General features: G+C 25.2%; 1 protein-coding gene across 2 annotated transcripts in view; it reads right to left on the bottom strand.

Annotated features, from left to right (window-relative positions):
- Positions 1–2,505: 2,505 nt before the first annotated feature.
- Positions 2,506–18,397, bottom strand: part of LOC145831781 (uncharacterized) — a 49,593-nt gene continuing 33,701 nt past the window's right edge. The window contains exons 10-13 of one of the 2 annotated variants that reach the window (XM_082939128.1): positions 11,400–11,554; positions 11,101–11,225; positions 10,441–10,696; positions 2,506–2,891 (exon numbers count right to left, since the gene is read on the bottom strand). In XM_082939128.1, coding sequence (XP_082795254.1) covers positions 10,457–10,696; positions 11,101–11,225; positions 11,400–11,554 — 520 coding nt within the window. In that variant the 3' untranslated portion in view covers positions 2,506–2,891; positions 10,441–10,456. Of the gene's footprint in view, positions 2,892–10,440; positions 10,697–11,073; positions 11,226–11,399; positions 11,555–18,397 lie in introns of both variants that reach the window. The other variant, XM_082939121.1, reaches the window with a different exon arrangement.

Here is an 18,397-nt window from a genome sequence, read left to right on the forward strand (position 1 = left end):
GTACAAATTGTCTTGTATTCACTTATTCATCATACTTCAACATTAAATTTATTTTAAGTTTTTAACAAAACTGCACACTTTCATACAAAAATAAAGGTATTTAAAACTACTCTATTCCCGCTATGACGTCATCACACATTATTCTTGATTTTTTTTTCAAGATTCGTAACTTTTTTGAGCTAGCTACGTCCCTACTATGCAGTGAGTTTTTTAATGGTTTTAAAATGTTGTACAGGAACTTAAAGCGCAAACTACAGCAAATTACTAAAAAAAAAAACAACAAAACAAATAGTTTTGTACAGTTGGCATTAACATGCTCGCGGGCTGCTGACTTTTCTTTCGCGGGCTGTGGTCCACTCAAAAAATAATGTGATCGCGGGCTGCAGTTTGTCGACCTCTGCACTAGACTGAAATGCACAACCATCAACAATAGTTCATGTAGTATTCTGCGACTGGGTCTTGTCGCAACATAGTCACAATGAACAGCTGTATCAGTCATACCAAACGTGCTTTAGTATTGAACCATGTCATTTAGGGTACAATGGAGAAAGTTTACGCATTTAAATCGTTCACAACTCAACTATAGGCGTAACGTGGGGAGAGACACTGGAGCATGCGTGCCTCCTAAAAAAAAGTATCGAAAGTGTCAGCTTTATCCTTTAAGCATATAATTTTTCTGATAAATTTATTTCTTTCCTTCTTTTACTTTCTTTCCAAAGTCTTTAGAAAAGTTAAACAATTTTTTCGTAAATCAAATATACATAGTCGGTGCGCAGAAAGCATTGTGTACCAGTTTTTATGCAAAACTCCATTAGATTTTTTTTTTAATTCATAAACTACATAAGAATTAAGATTTGGAAAGTGCTCAGTAATGCTAGTGCACAGTGGTAGTGTAACAGTTTAACTGACTTTTTTATATAAACTGACTGTCCTGGCTATGACGTTAAACTGTTCTCGTGTATGACTCGATAACCGAAAGGTTTTTTGTACACCAGGTCCTTGGAACAAACCTTTTGAGCGTATATTTTTGTCGTTCAATAAACAATGATAAAATACTAACACTATGTAAAAAAAATATTTAGCTAAACCAAACTTATGTTAGTTTTAGCTTAATAAAAAAGATGTTATACGAAAAGTAATAAATAACTTTTAATGAAAAACAATTATCTTAGAAAAAAAACAACTAAAAGTAATGTAAAATAATTACAAAATTTAAGTAATAATAAGTTGATAATAGATAAACAGTGCATACTGTGTTAACCTCACTACACAAAAAGACTAATTTAAATCTTTGTAAACTTAAAATTTTTACTAAAAGTAGTTTTTTATTTACTTGAAAAGTGAAAAAAAAAGTTGTAGTTGTACCAACCGGTAAAGTAGAAAAATTCATTATTTTTTTTAGCAAACTAGTCTACTAGTTTTTTTCAAGGTCTTAGTAAGTAATGAAAAGTAGTTTAATTTGACAGCATATATTTGTGCAATTACAAAAAAATCTATTGCTTTTATATTTAAAAAAAGTAGCTATAGTTGTTAAAAAGTGGATAATCTTCAAAATAATTAAGTATTTTTTAGAACAGTAACTTTGAAATTATTTTATGTTATAAAATTAATTTAATTGAATTACACACAAAATGATTTTTATATAGATTATTACAAAAGTTTTTAGGACGGGGATTTACAAAAAATTTAAAATTTGCGCACCCCCTAACAAAAATACCTAGCTACACCACTGAATACAACGTCTAGGAAATTGTCAGTTTTAATGTGAAATTAAAGCTTTATGCTTGTTTGAAAATGTTTACCTTTTTTTTTTAATTATAGTCATAAATACTAGAAACTTGAGTTTGAATGAAATCATTCAAGCTAATATGTTTTTATCGTAAATTATGTATTTAATTTTTTTGTTTACATGTTAATAATCAAGACTCTTAAAAAAATTCTATGATAATATTAAAAACAGTTTTTTAAAATAAAAAGCTTTTAAAAACGATAAAATTCTGTTTAAAACGTTTATTAACGGATTTTTTTTTTACTATACAATTATGATTAATAAAATTCAAATTATCAAATAGTGACTAGCTGAAAATACTTCATAGTATTGAACTGAACACTGGCTTGAAGTAATGCATTTTTTAGCTGTCAAAAGTATTAAATATTACAATTATATGTCTTCAAGCTACAAGTATCTATACAACTTTAAGGCTCTGTACACAGTACGGTATAAAATAATTACAGTAAATTAATTTATACGTGATATTAAAATTTATTTGTTGTTTATTAGTAGTTTTAGCTTAACCACTTAAATTTTCATTGTTTCATTGACTAAATTAAAAAATATATATATTACGCTTTTAAATATAGTTCTAATTTAAAGCTCAAACTAAATTAGTACTAAAACTTTACATCTTTCTAGATTTTTAAAATAAGCACTGATGAGGTCTTTGACCGAAACTAAGTTTGCAATAAAAAAATATTGAAAGAATTTAATAAATATAATTGCTCCTCTAGAAGTTAAGATCTTTTTATTAGTTTTCGAAAAATCAAAACATATAATACTTTATGTTCATCTAAAATTGGTAAGGAATTTATTTAAAAAAATGTATAATTGTTAAATTAATATTAAACGCTAATAGTTTGGATATTAAGTTATGAAAAAAAACAACAATACACACAGTCTAAAACTACTAAACATGAATGACAGTAATAATGAACATCTGAAAAATTTTTGTTTATTAAACTTTAATCTCATATATAATCGATCGTTTTTGTTAAAAACGCTTCTAAATTGTCTTTATATTAACTAAAATATAGCTTGTATATTTCTACTATCCTTGGTTTCCTTTCATGACACTTTTTCCTTACTTTCTAAAATCAATCGGTTCTTCAGATCTCTAAAAGTTTAAAGTTAATCAGATAAATAGCTATTGGTACTGATTAATTTTTTGAAAATTACGTAGAAATGGTATGAACTGTAAATAAATTTATTTACGTTGAGAAATTATATTTAAAAATAAAAAAAAATGGTATTGGTTTTAAGAAACATGTGGCTTTTAATTAGAGTTAAAATACCTATTCATTTTTAATAATTTAAATATTTACAAAGTATTCTTTTTCTATTTTTTTTTGAAAATATTTTCATTTGCAGATCTAAAGTTAAAAAAAAAAGAATTTATAATTATTTAACTATGTTAACAATTGATTGATGAACAAAAAGTCAGTTTAAGATTATTGCTATTTTAAAGTTATTTTATCTATTTAAAAGACTTTTACCTTTTTAAGATGTAATTGTAATGCGAAACGTTCTTTTAACTTAAATCAGAATAAATTAAAAATATTTAAATAATGATGTATAACACTTTTACTATTTTTATATCAATTATTTAACTGTTTTTTAGATTTATACAATTAATAACTAGTTCAAAAGACTTACGTTTAAGAAATTTACTTCACAAAAAGTTTACAGTATTTCAAGTTATTTTACTATTTACTTTAAGTGTTATTTTCCTACAATTTCTGGTTTTTCGACTCCCAACGTTTAACATGTATTTGTTAAGTTAAAACTATTTGAAGTTTTTAGTTTTTTAAGTTTTAGTTATAAGAGGATAGAGTTCGTCTACTGTTCTTTTAAGAAAGATTAAACTCATTTAAAATTATTTCAAAACTTTTACACGTAGTTTAATTTTTTTTTTCTGAACCAAACAAAGTTAATAGCGAAAGAATACTTAAAAAAATTTACGAAGGTTCGAGGGGTTTTCAGCTCTTACTTAGTTAACACAAACAAACTTTAGAGTTTAGATAAACTGTGTTTAATATAAAAAAGGAGGGTGACGCTATAGAATGAAGTGTTGTACTGAGGTTGCAAAGGTTTTATTTTAATTGAAAATAACTTTTCTTTTGTATTTTTTAACCACGCGGTGTCGCTGTTTTGGCTTTAAATTTCAGTTACCTAGCAATAAACGTAGCCTTCAGGGATTTCTTGAGATTTTCACATATTTTTTATGGGGAATTATAGGGAAGAAGGAACCCTGAATAAGGCAAGCTTTAACAAAAGACTAAAAAGGTATAGCTCAGAATTATCAGGTTATAAATATATACATACAAATATTATGATTCATAAATTGAAAATACTTTGCAGAACATAAACAAATTCAAAATAAAGTGTAATGTTGGCAGCTTAGAAAAGTACGAAAACGAAAAAAAAAACAATTGGCACTAAACAAAAAATAGAAAGGTAACATTTACAATCAACTCCGTAATCAAAACATATATTCCAAAAAAGATGAATAGAAAAAGGAAAAACAAACTTAGAAAAAGAACAGATAAAGCAAAACAAGAAATAGCTAACTTGTACAAGAGTACCTATAAAATGGAATAACTGAAGTTAATTTATCTAGTACGTCAAGGTATGAATCCTTGTAAGCTTTATTTTCTTTGGTAACTGGCGCTTTTTGCGTCGAAACGGCTGTCAGCAATATCGAAAAAATATTGTTTTTTGTATAGAATTAATATTTATCTGCGTTAACTGTTGCATAGAGAACTGTGACAGCTGTCAATAAAAAACACTTAATGTATAAATATATATTTTATATGCAAACATATAGTAAAAACATAAGCGACTATGCGTAATTGCTCACATTGTTTCACTTGTTATTCTATACTATGCAGATTCTTAAAAAAACGATAATAGTATATGATCTTCGTAGTTAAACATACTGTAATTATGGCGTAGATAACACAAAAAATGACAAAGGTGAGCTAGTATTTATGAGTAATCTTTAAACTTGAAACTAGTGGTCTACCGGATCCTAATCCTGAACTGTTTTTAAAACTTAAATTTAGCCGGTTCCGGTTTATTTTCAAATCAAGATCCGGTAGGATCCCGGTCCAGATTTTTTTAATAAAGAAAAAATACCCTTCAAACAAATTCTTTTGTTAGTTTATAATCCACAAGAAGAGTGAAAAATTTTGGTCGTTGGGAAATATTATCAAAAAATTCTTTTGCAGGCCAGTTATACCACAAAATAAATTTTGGTAATTTTTGGAAATTTGCACATTATATTACTATGTTCAATCTTTAAAAGTATTTTTAAGTAATCTATTTAAAAAAATACAACAAAACACATTTCATTTACTCTTAAATTTATTTAAGTACCATCTTATTGCAAGAAAAACTATTTTTTTCATTAAAAATTTTAAGTGCTTTCGGAATTTACAAACTCCCTTATCAAAATGCTATAGACTCTTTAATAATTTCAAAACAATTATAAATGTTTTTACAATTAGTACAAAGTACACAAACGTGCAGTTTGTATAATGATTAAGTATCTTCAGAAGCTCTACTAATTAAAAAACTTCAACCAAATTTAAATAATAAGCTTGGTCCTGATAAAGGATCAAGAGTAACTATTAATATATTTAGATAATCCATTTTGTCTTAATTGTTTATAAAAAATCCATTTTTATTAATTACTTGTCGTTTTAGTTAGTTGTGTTTTTTACTATTGATTTAGTTTCACTCTATTTATTTTATGTTTAGTTAACTAGTGAGTGTATAGCATTTTGATAAGGGAGTTTGTAAATTCCGAAAGCGCTTAAAATTTTTAATAAAGTTTATAATGAAAAAAATTGTTTATCTTGCAATAAGAACTTATTTTAGAACAAAAAAACAATATAAACCAGTATGTAAGCGTAAAAAAAATCTGTCAACATGTTCTTTTTGATCAACAAAATAAAAGTATGCTAATAAAGTGGAAGTTAAAAAATTAGTCTAACCAGTTTCCACTGATTTTTTTGTAACTTCTATAGCAACCACTGATCTACCGGATCCATAACATTAGAATACGATCGGATTCGGATCCCGGATCCGGTAGATCACTACATAAAACATGTTAAAACAGTTTTTGTAATGTAAATATAATTTCAAATACCACGTCTTGCCGAAAACAATCGTTTTACTGGTCTTCAATAGTACATAAGGATAACAATATAAAATAATTAGGAATTTAATTATTGGATTTAACGTTTAAATCAGCTAAACACAGCATAAGTTTTATATTAATAGTAATAAAAACAAACTTAAAACACTTCTTTTAGAAATAAAAGTTTAGACTTTAACAGTAGCTACAATGGAAAATAGAAATTAAACTTAAATAAGCGGATGTACTCTTTGTCTGTGGAAAACACGAAATTGAAAAAGTATGTAAAGGTTTAACATTAGTTTAAAGAAAACAATTTACGATACTCGCTCTATTTTTCTAATTTTTGTTATGCATTATTTTGAACACTCAGCCATTCTTTATATGTTCTTTATTGGGTATTCTAGTTATATCAAATACGTATCAATAAAAAAAACATACCGATTGAAGATCTTATTACTTATTATGAGTAATTTTCGTAAAGTTGGTCAATTTTATTTTACGTGACGTTATTTTTGTTCTTTTTTATATAATTTTTCTAGCTACTAAATTTACATTAAAAAAATAACTGGTAGTTTTTGTAACTGACAGATTTAGAAATGTATATAAATAACTTACATAAACAAATTAATTAGTATAGATTGAATTTTATGAGACGTGTTTTTAAAAATTTGGAAAATTTGTTTACCGTAAAATCACTACTATGCACCAAAAAATGCTACAACTATAATTATAAATTTTTTTTTATTAATGCAATTCAATTGTATTAATCTTAAAAAGTTGTAAACATGGCTTCATTAGTTAGACATTTTAAAGCTTTGGAAAATTTTTAAGTTTTAATCAACAAAGAAGCTAGATTTTTAAACCAAACAACAAATCATACCAGTAATGTTTTTCAAGCACCTTAAAAGTTTAGCTATAAGCATAATTAAAAGTACCAAGTCATAAACCATAACATTTTACATTTCCAACAAATGTATTAGAAACATGTTTAATAATAAAACTATAAAGTAAAGTTAAACTCTACAATTGAAGTTACAACAAAGCCACATGCGGCTTGCGAGTAGGTTTTTATTTTAAATGGGATGCGGCCCACGGAAGGTAAAGTGTGCGGCCCGCACTTATTTAAATGTGGCCCGCAAAAGAATTTTTTTTGAAACCTTCTTTTCATATTCTGAGGTTTGAAATGAAGAGCAAAAAAAGGTTTTATGGAAAACTTAAAGGAAATTCGAAAAGTACATAAAATATTTTAATGTTTGGAATTAAGAGTAAAAGACAAAACTTTAAAATTGGCCCAAGAATTTTACATTTTCAAAAAATGCCTGCCGACCACTAGTCTTAAACTTTGAATTTATTAACACTACTTCGTTTATATTTGGTAGTTAAAATCAGAATAGGAAAAACTTTTAATGCTATAAATAGAAATTACTAATGAAGTTCTTGCTTATACGCAACTTTATACTTTTTAGATGTATAAATAAATATTCCTACTTATTGCATTAATGTTAAAATTAAACTTTAGATAAACTTAAGAAAAATATATTTTAAAACTATAGATAGTTTTGTGCTTTGTTCATGGCTTGAAATGTCTATAACAATCTAAATAGTGTAAATAAGAAAATTTATTACTGGTAAAAAAAGGTTTAAAAGAAAAGTATCAATAAGTTTTGTTTGTGCTCTAACAAAAATGTACCCTGTTTATGACAAAAAATTTCGCAATTTGTAAAAATGATATATTCTAATTAATAATTAGAATATTTAAACTATTATCTATGGGATTTTTAATTGCAGCTTTATTTGATTTACATGAAATAGCTAATTTTTCTGGTAGTGACAACCCTTCTTCTGCTTAAAATATTTGAACATATAAGGTATAGATAAAAAAAAAGGGAAACGGGTCTAAATTGCTCGAGTACGAAATTGCACGAAGCCAAATTTGCACGAGGGCACAAAATTGCACGAGGGAACAAAATTGTACAAAGACGATTTTGCACCAAGGGTAAATTTTGCACGAGTTACATTTTTGCACGAGAGTAAAATAATACAGAAAAAACAAACTGAGAAAAAAAAAAAAGAAATTAAAAAAAAAAGAAAAAAAAAAGTTACTGACCGAGGGTAAGGGTCAGGAGTAATAATGATCATAAAAATTACAAAAAGTAATAACTAATAGAAATTAGAAAAAAATAAAAATAAAAAAAGCTACCAACCGAGGGTAAGGTAGGGGTAGCAGTGATAGTAAAAAAAAATTAGAAAAAAACTAAAAAAAAATTAAAGATAAATAGATAAAATAAAATAACTTACCGACCGAGGTTAAGGGTAACATTAATAGTTAAAAAAAAAAAAACATAAAAAAAATATAATAAAAAGAATAAATAAAAATTAACCGGTGCAAATTTGTCTGCTCGTGCAAAAGTGTCTTCGTGCAGTTTTGTACGCTCGTGCAATTTAGACAGCTACCCAAAAAAATGAAAGTGTTTTTATAACACAAAACATAAATATAAAGTTTTTTTTTAATTAAAATGTTTGCTGATGCAGCTTCTAAATGGTAAGCGCAAAAGTTGTTAAAATTTTTAAGTAAACTTTTTACTAACATAATATAAAGTATATTTGTTTAACTGGTAAAAATATAGATTTAACTGTTTGCTAACAAAAGATCCTAGTGAAAAAGTTCACTGGTATATAAATAAAAACAAACTATATAGTAATCTTCCTTTATTGTACCAACATATGTTTCTGTGTGTTAACGAATCAACAAACTTCAACTGGGTTTTTAATATATTTGTTTATAAATATTAGAAAATGCAATATTTTTTGAGTATCATAACCACTTGGAACACTTAAAGTTGACCATTGATAAATAAAGACTTAAGTAAAATTTCCAAATTAAAAAATCGAAATCTAGATTTTAGTATTTTTAGTATTTTTCATATTACTCAAAAGTATCATTTTATAAACCTTTTAAATTTTGTAAGAAATATTTTCTTAAGAAGAAATAAAATTAAAAATAATTTTTTATACAATCTAAAATAAAGTATAACTTTCGAAACATGTTAAGAACTTGCTTAGATAAAAAGTAGTTGCCAAATTAAGCGTTTAGTGTTTGCTAGTTTATGAACTTTTTTTTTTGCTTTATATAATAAGACAAGCTTTTTTATACAAAATATAACTCTTAAATCTGTCAAGGACTCAATCACAGTCGTTTTGTAATCTTTTATTTCATTGGAATCATATATTCATTCGGTTGTTAACTTTAGATAGTTAAAACTTCTAACAGTATTTTGATGACGTCACCAAAAAAATTAATCACTTTTGGCAAAGTTTTTGCAAAAATATAATGCTGCGTTTAGGTCACCCATAAACATCTTACCGGCTTAAAACTTAATAATTTGATCACGTAACAACGCTTTAAACTTTTTTTTATGTGTACGCTTTTATTTATGTTTTATTTATAAACTGAATCAAGATTTTTATACTTTTGAAGACCATCAAAGCACTTTTTATAAATTTCTACTTTTTCTGTTTCTTGTACAGAAAAAAACAAACAACTATATTTGATAATTGCTAGCAGATGTTTTAACGGTTTATATGGATTTTAAAAGCAGTGGATAGTTTATTTGGAAAGAAAATTTACAGATAAATATGTCGTATATGTCTATAAAATATGCAATAATTTTTTTTTTTAAATCTTAGTGAACGTACTGGTATTTTGTGTTTTGTTTTATTTGGTGTTAGATAATGTTTATATTTCTTGAAGATAAATGTTATAATTGTGTCAACATAATTGCTGTCTTTTGTTAACTTTGTTAAAGATGATTTTTTGGCTACTCTTTCTACTAAGAATCTTTCCAGGCTGCAGAGTTTACAAGTGTTGTTTCTTTTTTTCTTTCTTTCCGCTGGATATTTTCCATTTTAAGTTGTAGTTTGTGTTTGTCTTTTGTAAATTTTCATATATAGTTTGATAATCTGTTATATTTTAACAGTTTGTTTTTGAAGCTTGTTAAATGGTATCTGTATCTATGTTCAAAAGTTTAAATTATTGACTCTACGTTAATTTTTGTTTTATTGTCTGTTTTTATCTAGGTTTTGCGAAAAAATATTGTTTTTTAAACGGTTTTTGTTTAACGGCCATAGTTTGGTTGTACAGTTAGTAGTTCAACCTTTTTTAAAGATGGGTTTATCATGGTTTTGTATTGTGATAAACTATTTTAGTTTAAAAATTTTCTGTAAACCTGTATAATATTTAAATAGTACCAAAGTTAAATATTTTACAGTAAAGAAGGCATTTGTCTAAGTTGTAATTTATTATTAAAAAAAAAAATTCTTTTTTGGCATTATCGTCAGTCGAAATGTAGGTTACAAGATTTTGTTTTTGGTGTACTTAATCAAATTATTAGTTTCATTTTTCAAATAACTACTTCATTAAGAAAAAAACTTATTAAATGCCTTCAGTTATAAGTAAAATCTTATTAAATAGAACTGTTTAAATAAAAATGCATCAATGTAGTAATTTAACAACATAACTTACAAGAAACATCATTACTTCATTTGCCTCTTCTTATCTGTCCATAACGCGACATAATTACCATTTCAGTATGTTTCACCATTGAAACAACCCATTCTTCATAACTATGTAAGCGACCAAATACTGAAGGGGAATGTCCACACGGTACAATACCAAACGATGTTACTCCAACTAAAAACCAACCGCAAATGTCCTTCTTTCTTCCTATGGGAGTAGAAGGACGTTTAAGTCGACACGCTAGAGGGCCTCCACTATCACCCTATAGTTCAAAATATAGTAAGTATTATGATTTTTTTTATCAAAAACGATTATAATATTTCATACTATTTTTGTGTAATAGTTTTAAACAAAACTAAATTAAGTGTTTTGTTTACTATATCTACTTTAGTCTGAAAACTTTTAACTGCAGAAATTCAAATATACTTATATTAATTACAGGTCATTTTAATTTAATGTAATTTTTGTTTTGTCTATTAAACTCTGTATTAAATATTTCTAGTCTGCTTAAATGATTTTTTATTCGAATATAAAAAAAAAAGAAATTTATAGTCATCAATGAGCTTTACTTAAAGTAACTTTTGATTAAACTACAAAAAAAACAAACAAATTTTCTTCGTAAAATAAAAAAAAGCTTACACTGCAAGTGTCGGCTGGTAAGCTTACTTGACTTCCTGCACATAGTGTATTCCCTTTAAAAGGATAATCGGGGTAGAATTTTTGACATTTGTTGTCGGAAATGATATTAACGTTTGCAGCTATTAACAAGTCTGCTTTTGTCTGAAACGTTGCTGTTCAAATTAATTTCCTTGGTATGAGTTCAAAACTCTTTTTTAAACTCTTTATGGTTAGGTTTTAACTAATTCAAATAAACTTAAATATTCATCAGTGATGGCGTTAAATAAATAAATAATAAAAATCTAAAAAACAGTAAAGATGACAAATTACTAAAATTAACAACTTACTTCTTTTCCCGTACCCGCTTATTTGGCACTCAAGACTTGAAATAGGGTAATCTAGATTAGGCAAACATAAAGGCAAAACATTACTTGAAAAATCAACTTTTGAATCAAGCCGCAAAATTGCTATGTCGTGATAAGTATGTCCGGTTGACTTTTCACTGTTTTTATGTATAAAACGTTGTTTTATACTTGTAAAAAATTTGTTTTAAGGGTATACTCTTTTTTGAGTACTTATGTAAAACTATAAATTTGTTTGTTATTTTTAAGTCAGTTTTTGCTGTTTCCTTAACTACCAAAAAGTTACTTTAAACAAACATTATAGAAAATATTCAAGTAGACGGCTAAAATAGATAAATTTATGTTTATAATAGTATACCATATCGTCTTGCTGCATAATTCCAATTATTTCCAGCTAAAGAATTATTCTATAATCCTAACAACTATTGAATTGTATATTTTATATATAACTTTATTAAAAATATAACAACACACATTTAATATAAAAAAAATTTGAGTACTTTCGAAGTAAGTTTTGTCAAAAACTATATCTTACTAAATGAAACTGAATTGAAGTTGAAGTAAGACTGTACTGTAGTTTAAAATTTTAAATTATAAAATGACGTAATAATCAAGTGTAAAAATTAACTAAATACTTATACAAACTAAAGAACTTTACTACGAAACTAATAAAACTTGAAAGATTAAAATCAAACTAAAATAAACCAGCGATATAAATAAAACAAAACTTTTTTTTAAATGTACGAGAAACTAGTTACACTTTGAAATTACTTAATATAATGATTTAAAAAGTCTAGTTTAATATACGAACTTTTTCTGCTTACATAAACTGGGCCTTAAAGATTGAATGCATAAAGCTTCTAGAATATGTAGCTGAAAAGAGTTCTCCGCTAAAACTGAAATGTTCTCTTTTTTATAACTAAATTTTAGAAGCCTTGTGCATTCAATCTATAAGGACTAGTTTATGTAATCAGAAAAAGTTCGTATACCAAACTAGACTCTTTAAATCCTTATATTAAGTAATTTCAAAGTAACTAGTTTCTCGTACATTTAAAAAAATTGTGGTTTTATTTTTATCGCTGGTTTATTTTAGTTTGATTTTAATCTTTCAAGTTTTATTAGTACAAAAAAGTTCTTTAGTATAAGCATTTATTTAATTTTTACACTTGATTATTACGTCATTTTCTATTTTAAGCTTTAAAATACACTACAGTTTTATTTCAATTTCAATTATATAGGTTCGAAATCCTATCCCGAGCTAGAAACACCTACCATCTTTCAGTTCTAGAATCTCTATTTATTAGATCTCGCGAGCCAAAAATTTGCAAACAAAGAGATTTTTACAATTTAAAACTTTACAAATAGGGTCTTTAGTAGTATTATTTTTCGTTGTTGTTATTGTCGTATTTTTAATGTGCTTTTTATTTAATTTAGTTTAAGGTAAAAATTTATACTATTTTAAATGTTTTTGTTTTAGCAATTTTGTCTTATAAATTACTTTAAGTTAGTTCAGTATAGCTCTATTCTATTTTTCAAACTTTTTCTAAACAGACTTTTATTCTTTATGACGTAACTATTTTTTGTTAGACTTTTCAAATTCATTATATATAACTAAAATTACTCTACAATATTCATAGTTTTTAGCAATGTTATTCTGAAGAGAGCTAAACGAAATTAATAAATAAACTTTTTTTTGAAAATGAGTCAGTTATGTTTAAACTTTTTAATTTCAATTCAGTAATTTAGTAAGATTCAGTTTTTGACAAGACTTACTTCGAAAGTACTCAATTAAATTTTAGAAATAAATGAAATATGTTTTGTTATATTTATTAAGTTATGCACCGGAAAAAAGTTGTTCAAGTAGATAACTTTAATTTTTATTTATCTCAGCAATAAAAATCTTATTTAGCATGATAAAAAACTGACAAGGTTATAAACTTGTTTTTTTAAGTAGAGATGTTAGGTTTGTGCACTGCAATTTAATAAGCTGTTTACAATAATAAAAACATTTCACTTATGTTATAAAACAATTTTTTGACAAACAAACATTGTTGTAAATCTAACTTCTGAATAGATTTTGCTACAACCTTAAACTTGTTTAAATCAACCAAAAATTTATGAACGAAGACATTTTGCACGAAGGAACACTTTTGCACGAAGAGACATTTTTGGACAAAGAAAAATTTGCAAGAGAGGTCAGTTTTGCACGAACACTCTTTTGTACAAAGAGTAACTTTTGCACGAAAGGTTATTTTTGCACAAGAGTAAAAAATATATATACATACAAAATAAAAGACAAAAAAGCAAAAAACAAAAAAGATAATAAAATAAATAAGAAGAAAATATGTTACCTACCGAGGGTAAGGTTAGGAGTTACAGTGATAGTAAAAATCAAAATAAGTAATAAAAACTATCGATAAATACATTGCATTTTTATTGAAGTAGGAAATTTTTCAAAACACAATTTTCAACTACTATTGTGTTTAACTAAACTATAGAATATTATTTTGACATTAATTAAAGCTAAGTGATAGATACGTCATAATGAGTTTAAAGAAAAATTGTAAAATGAATACTGTTTAGATAAGATTTTGGCAAAATTAAGTAAACAAGACTTTTTAAGCATAAATAAGAAAACAGAAACTTATGATGGTAAAATGATATTACAAAAAAGTTTATACATTCAAGTTTTAAAATTGTATAAACGTAATAATAAAAAATAAAAAGGCTATGAAATTGTTTGAAGTAAAACAAAACAATAATTAAAAATAGTTAATGTAGTTATTTGAAAGGGATAAAGCTATAGTATTAAAGAATTAAAGTTTCGAAACAATTACACTAAAATAAACTTACGCAATAAAAAAAGTACTTAAAGTAAACTAAATAAAAAATATTAACATTAAATTAATTTGTAAGATAAAAATGTAAACAGTTTATACAAGCTAGTATTTATACAAGCTAGTATAAAAAAAAAAACAAAAAAATAAAATAAATTAATAATAAATCAAAAATAAAGAAAAAAAATTACCGACCGAGAGTATAGGTTAAGGGAAACAATGATAGTAAAAAAAAAATTAGAAAAAAAAAAATTCAACACATGCAAAAATGTCCCTTCGTTGATTTTAGACACCTACCCACTTTAATTATTACTACTCGATTTACTTAACAGTTTCTTATAAAAAAAACTCGAAGTATAGCAAAATACTTCCTTTTACCACAAATTAAGATTTAATTTTAACCAAAAACTACATATTTTTGAAAGATAAAAAAAATCAAAGTAAAATGGTTTTTAATTATTAATTATACATTTCAGTTTCAGTAAAGTTAGTAGAAAAAATTTCAATTATAAATATTACCTATCTTTTTTATTCTTAAGTAAAATAACTTATGTGGTTTTAAAAGTTGAGTTTTTAATTAAATATAAGCTTACATTAAAAAATTGTATAACGTTAGCACAATAATCTCAAAAGACTTTTTTTTTAGTGTTTCGAAAACAGATATAATTTCTTATTTTCACTACAGAAGCTCAAAGACCAAGTACAACAAACTAATTTGTAAACCCTATTCAGTTTTATCTTAAAAAAATATTTTAAAATATTTTAGTTTCTTTGTTTTTACATAAATATAAAAAAGTATATAAATATTTTTTGTAAACATGTTAGTTATTAAAAAAAATTTAGAACCTTATTTAAAATTTTACCTACTTAAGCTTTGACTATTTAAATCAAGATAAGTTTAACTATTTTAATTTATCTAAATATTTCTATATAACTGTTCAAAATAACGAATAAAAACTAAGCATTATATTTTATGTTCAACTCATTTCATTGTTGAACAAGCTTAATTTTTATACTTAAAATGAAAATAAAGAGCTATAAATAAAAAACTTTGTGATTTTACAATTTAACACAAAACGTACAATTAACGCTATTTTTATTATTTAAATTAGAAAAATAAAAAAGCGCTGTTAAAAATTTAGTACGAAGACCTAGTGTGCGAAAAAGCCTTTCGGTTATCAAGTCGTACACTACATGGATACAGTTTAACATCTTGTCCAATACTTATAATTACATTATTAAGCTTAATTAATACTAAGTCATAACTGTACAATATAAATTTATTGAGTTGTAATCTTAGGTGGAACAATATTTAATCCTTAATGAAGTTTATTTATAGTTGTTTTGGAAAACTGCTCGGTTTCGAAGCAATATTTTGTCTAAAAATTTTCATAGCAAAAAAAAACAATCATTCGAATCAAAAACATATGAGACTATAAAGATAAGAAATAACAATAACAAATTATACAGTATCCTTGTTTTATTACACTGACATATGTTTCTGTGTGTTAACGGATTAACACACTTCAACTGAGCTCTGTAAAAAAATAAATAATGTAAGGAAAGAATAGAAGCTAAAGTAGGTGTATGCATGTGTTCATTAAAATGAAAATAGTTGCAACAGATTTTTAGAGGTTAATCGTTAATAATAGATATAATACTTAATGTTAAATCCGACTGTTATAAAACTATAAAGTATTTGTAATTGTTAAGTCTAAATTAAATAAAGTAAACTAGAATACATAATAAAATAACAAATTATAATATAAACTACTTACATGAAATGGAAGGACGAACTAATCCAAATAATTTACTGGTTGGTAATCATTGTAAAAAAATATATCTAATAATTATGTCACAATAAGTATGAACATTAGGATTAGCTATTTAATTTATAGTACAAAGTTAGATAATTTATTCTTTATGTTTGGAACAAGCAGTAATGCTCTCTAATTTAGAAAATGTGTATTCTATTGTGAGTAAAAAGTAAAACAACAAACATTAATTATTAAATCAATAAATTAAACAACAGTAAAGGTAATAAAAGCCACAGGAACTTGGTATAATGTATGCTTTATTTATTAAATGTTTATAATTATTAAATCCAAATTATAAAAAAAAATTAAAAGTGAATGCATTTAGGAAGCAGACTGAGTTTAAATTTAAAAAAATAAAAATTTAAGAAAACAAAGCACAAAAACCAAACTTGTTATTAAGCTTGCAGAGTCCCGACCAATAATTAAGTAACAGCGACATACATAAAACCACAATGACTTAAACTGCATTTATATTATATATTATTAGTAAAATAATAAGTTATTGTTTTAAAAAGTAGCAGTCAAGTATTTGAATTAAAGATCTTATACAGATATTTTAAATATTTAATAACTAAACTGTGTTTTAAATTACGGGTTTGTGTTTAATATTAAAGTTAAAATGTAAAACATAAAACAACAAGGAGGTTATATGATAAGTAAAAACCTGCAGTAAAAAACCGCTAGCCGTTCTATTGGGCGTAGTAGGTAAACAAAGTTCCGTTTATTTGTGATTTAAATACAGGTTTCGATTAAACTTGAAACTTAACACATAAAAATATGAAGAATTATAGTCGGAGGGTAAAATGAATATATAAAGTGTCGGAGAATAGAAAGTGACATGTGTGAAATAAATATAAACCAACAAATAAATAAAACTATATTTTACTTAGGACATATAATTATATTGTTACATAATTATATTAATATATATTAAGTGAATATGTGTGTTTATGTGAAAGGTGAATGAAAAATGAAAGGTGAGAAAGCGCCAAGGTGTTATTTAAAGAAGAACCGTCGGAACCAAACCAGAAATGGAATTGAGCATCTTTCACCACGCCAACAATAACATCAGTAGAGCAAGAAAGATCTGCCAAATATGCAACCTTGAACAAATGAAAAATTAGCAGAAGATAGTAAACAATTACTAAATATAAGACGTGATGATAACTGTGTACACAACGGACGGTTCTTCTACAAATAACACCTTGGCGCTTTCTCACCTTTTATTTTTCAATCACCTTTGACATAAACACACATATTAACTTAATATTAAAGGTTTTATACAAAGTTCTGATCGATAAAAGCTCTGATCGACTAAACAAGAAAAGCGAAAGACAAAACATATGCATCCATTATCAAAAATACTTTTTTAACAAAATTAAAACCAACTAAATATTAAAACAAAATAAAATCGAAGCGGCAAACACGAGTATTTTATAGCATTTTATAACATTTTTCCCAACAGCCTAAAAAATTTTTTCTAATAGCTTAAAACATTTTTCCAAAATAACCTTTTTAAACTTTCCTAAAAAGCATAGAATAACATTTACAGCGTATTTCAAATTCAACTAATCGTACAATAAACTGTACCATTACTACGTCATAATTACTATAAAAAATTCTAAAATCGAAATTTCTGTTCACTATTATAATAAACTACAACTCACTGAAGATCACATGAAATTTTACATTTCAATGTGTGAAACAGCTGTTTGAATTATAGTTTTTATATAATTAAATAAATAAATATTAACTTAATATATATTAATATAATTATATACCATAAGTAAAATATAGTTTTATTCATTAATTATTTTATATTTATTTCATACATGTATATTTCTATTCTCCGACATTTTATATATTCATTTTACCCTCCGACTATAATTCTTCATATTTTCATGTGTTAAATTCCAAGTTTAATTAGAATCTGTATTTAAATCACAGATAAACCGTGCTTTTTTACCTACTACGCCCAATAGAACGGCTAGAGGTTTTTTACTGCAGGTTTATACTTATTATATAACCACCTTGTTGTTTTATGTTTTACATTTTAATTTTAATATTAAACACTAACCCGTAATTTATAACACAGTTTAGTTATTAAATATTTAAAATATCTGTATAAGATCTTTAGTTTAAATACCTGACTGCTTCTTTATAAAGCAATAACTTATTATTTCACTAATTTTATATAATATAAATGCAGTTTAAGTCATTGTGGTTTTAAGTATGTCGATTTTACTTAATTATTGGTCGGGACTTTGCAAGATTAATAACAAGTTTGGTTTTTGTGCTTTGTTTTTGTTAAATATTTTAAATTTAAAAT

Source organism: Thalia democratica, chromosome 1 (genome assembly GCF_965202585.1).
Source record: "Thalia democratica chromosome 1, ktThaDemo2.hap1.1, whole genome shotgun sequence".
NCBI classification, from domain to species: domain Eukaryota; kingdom Metazoa; phylum Chordata; class Thaliacea; order Salpida; family Salpidae; genus Thalia; species Thalia democratica.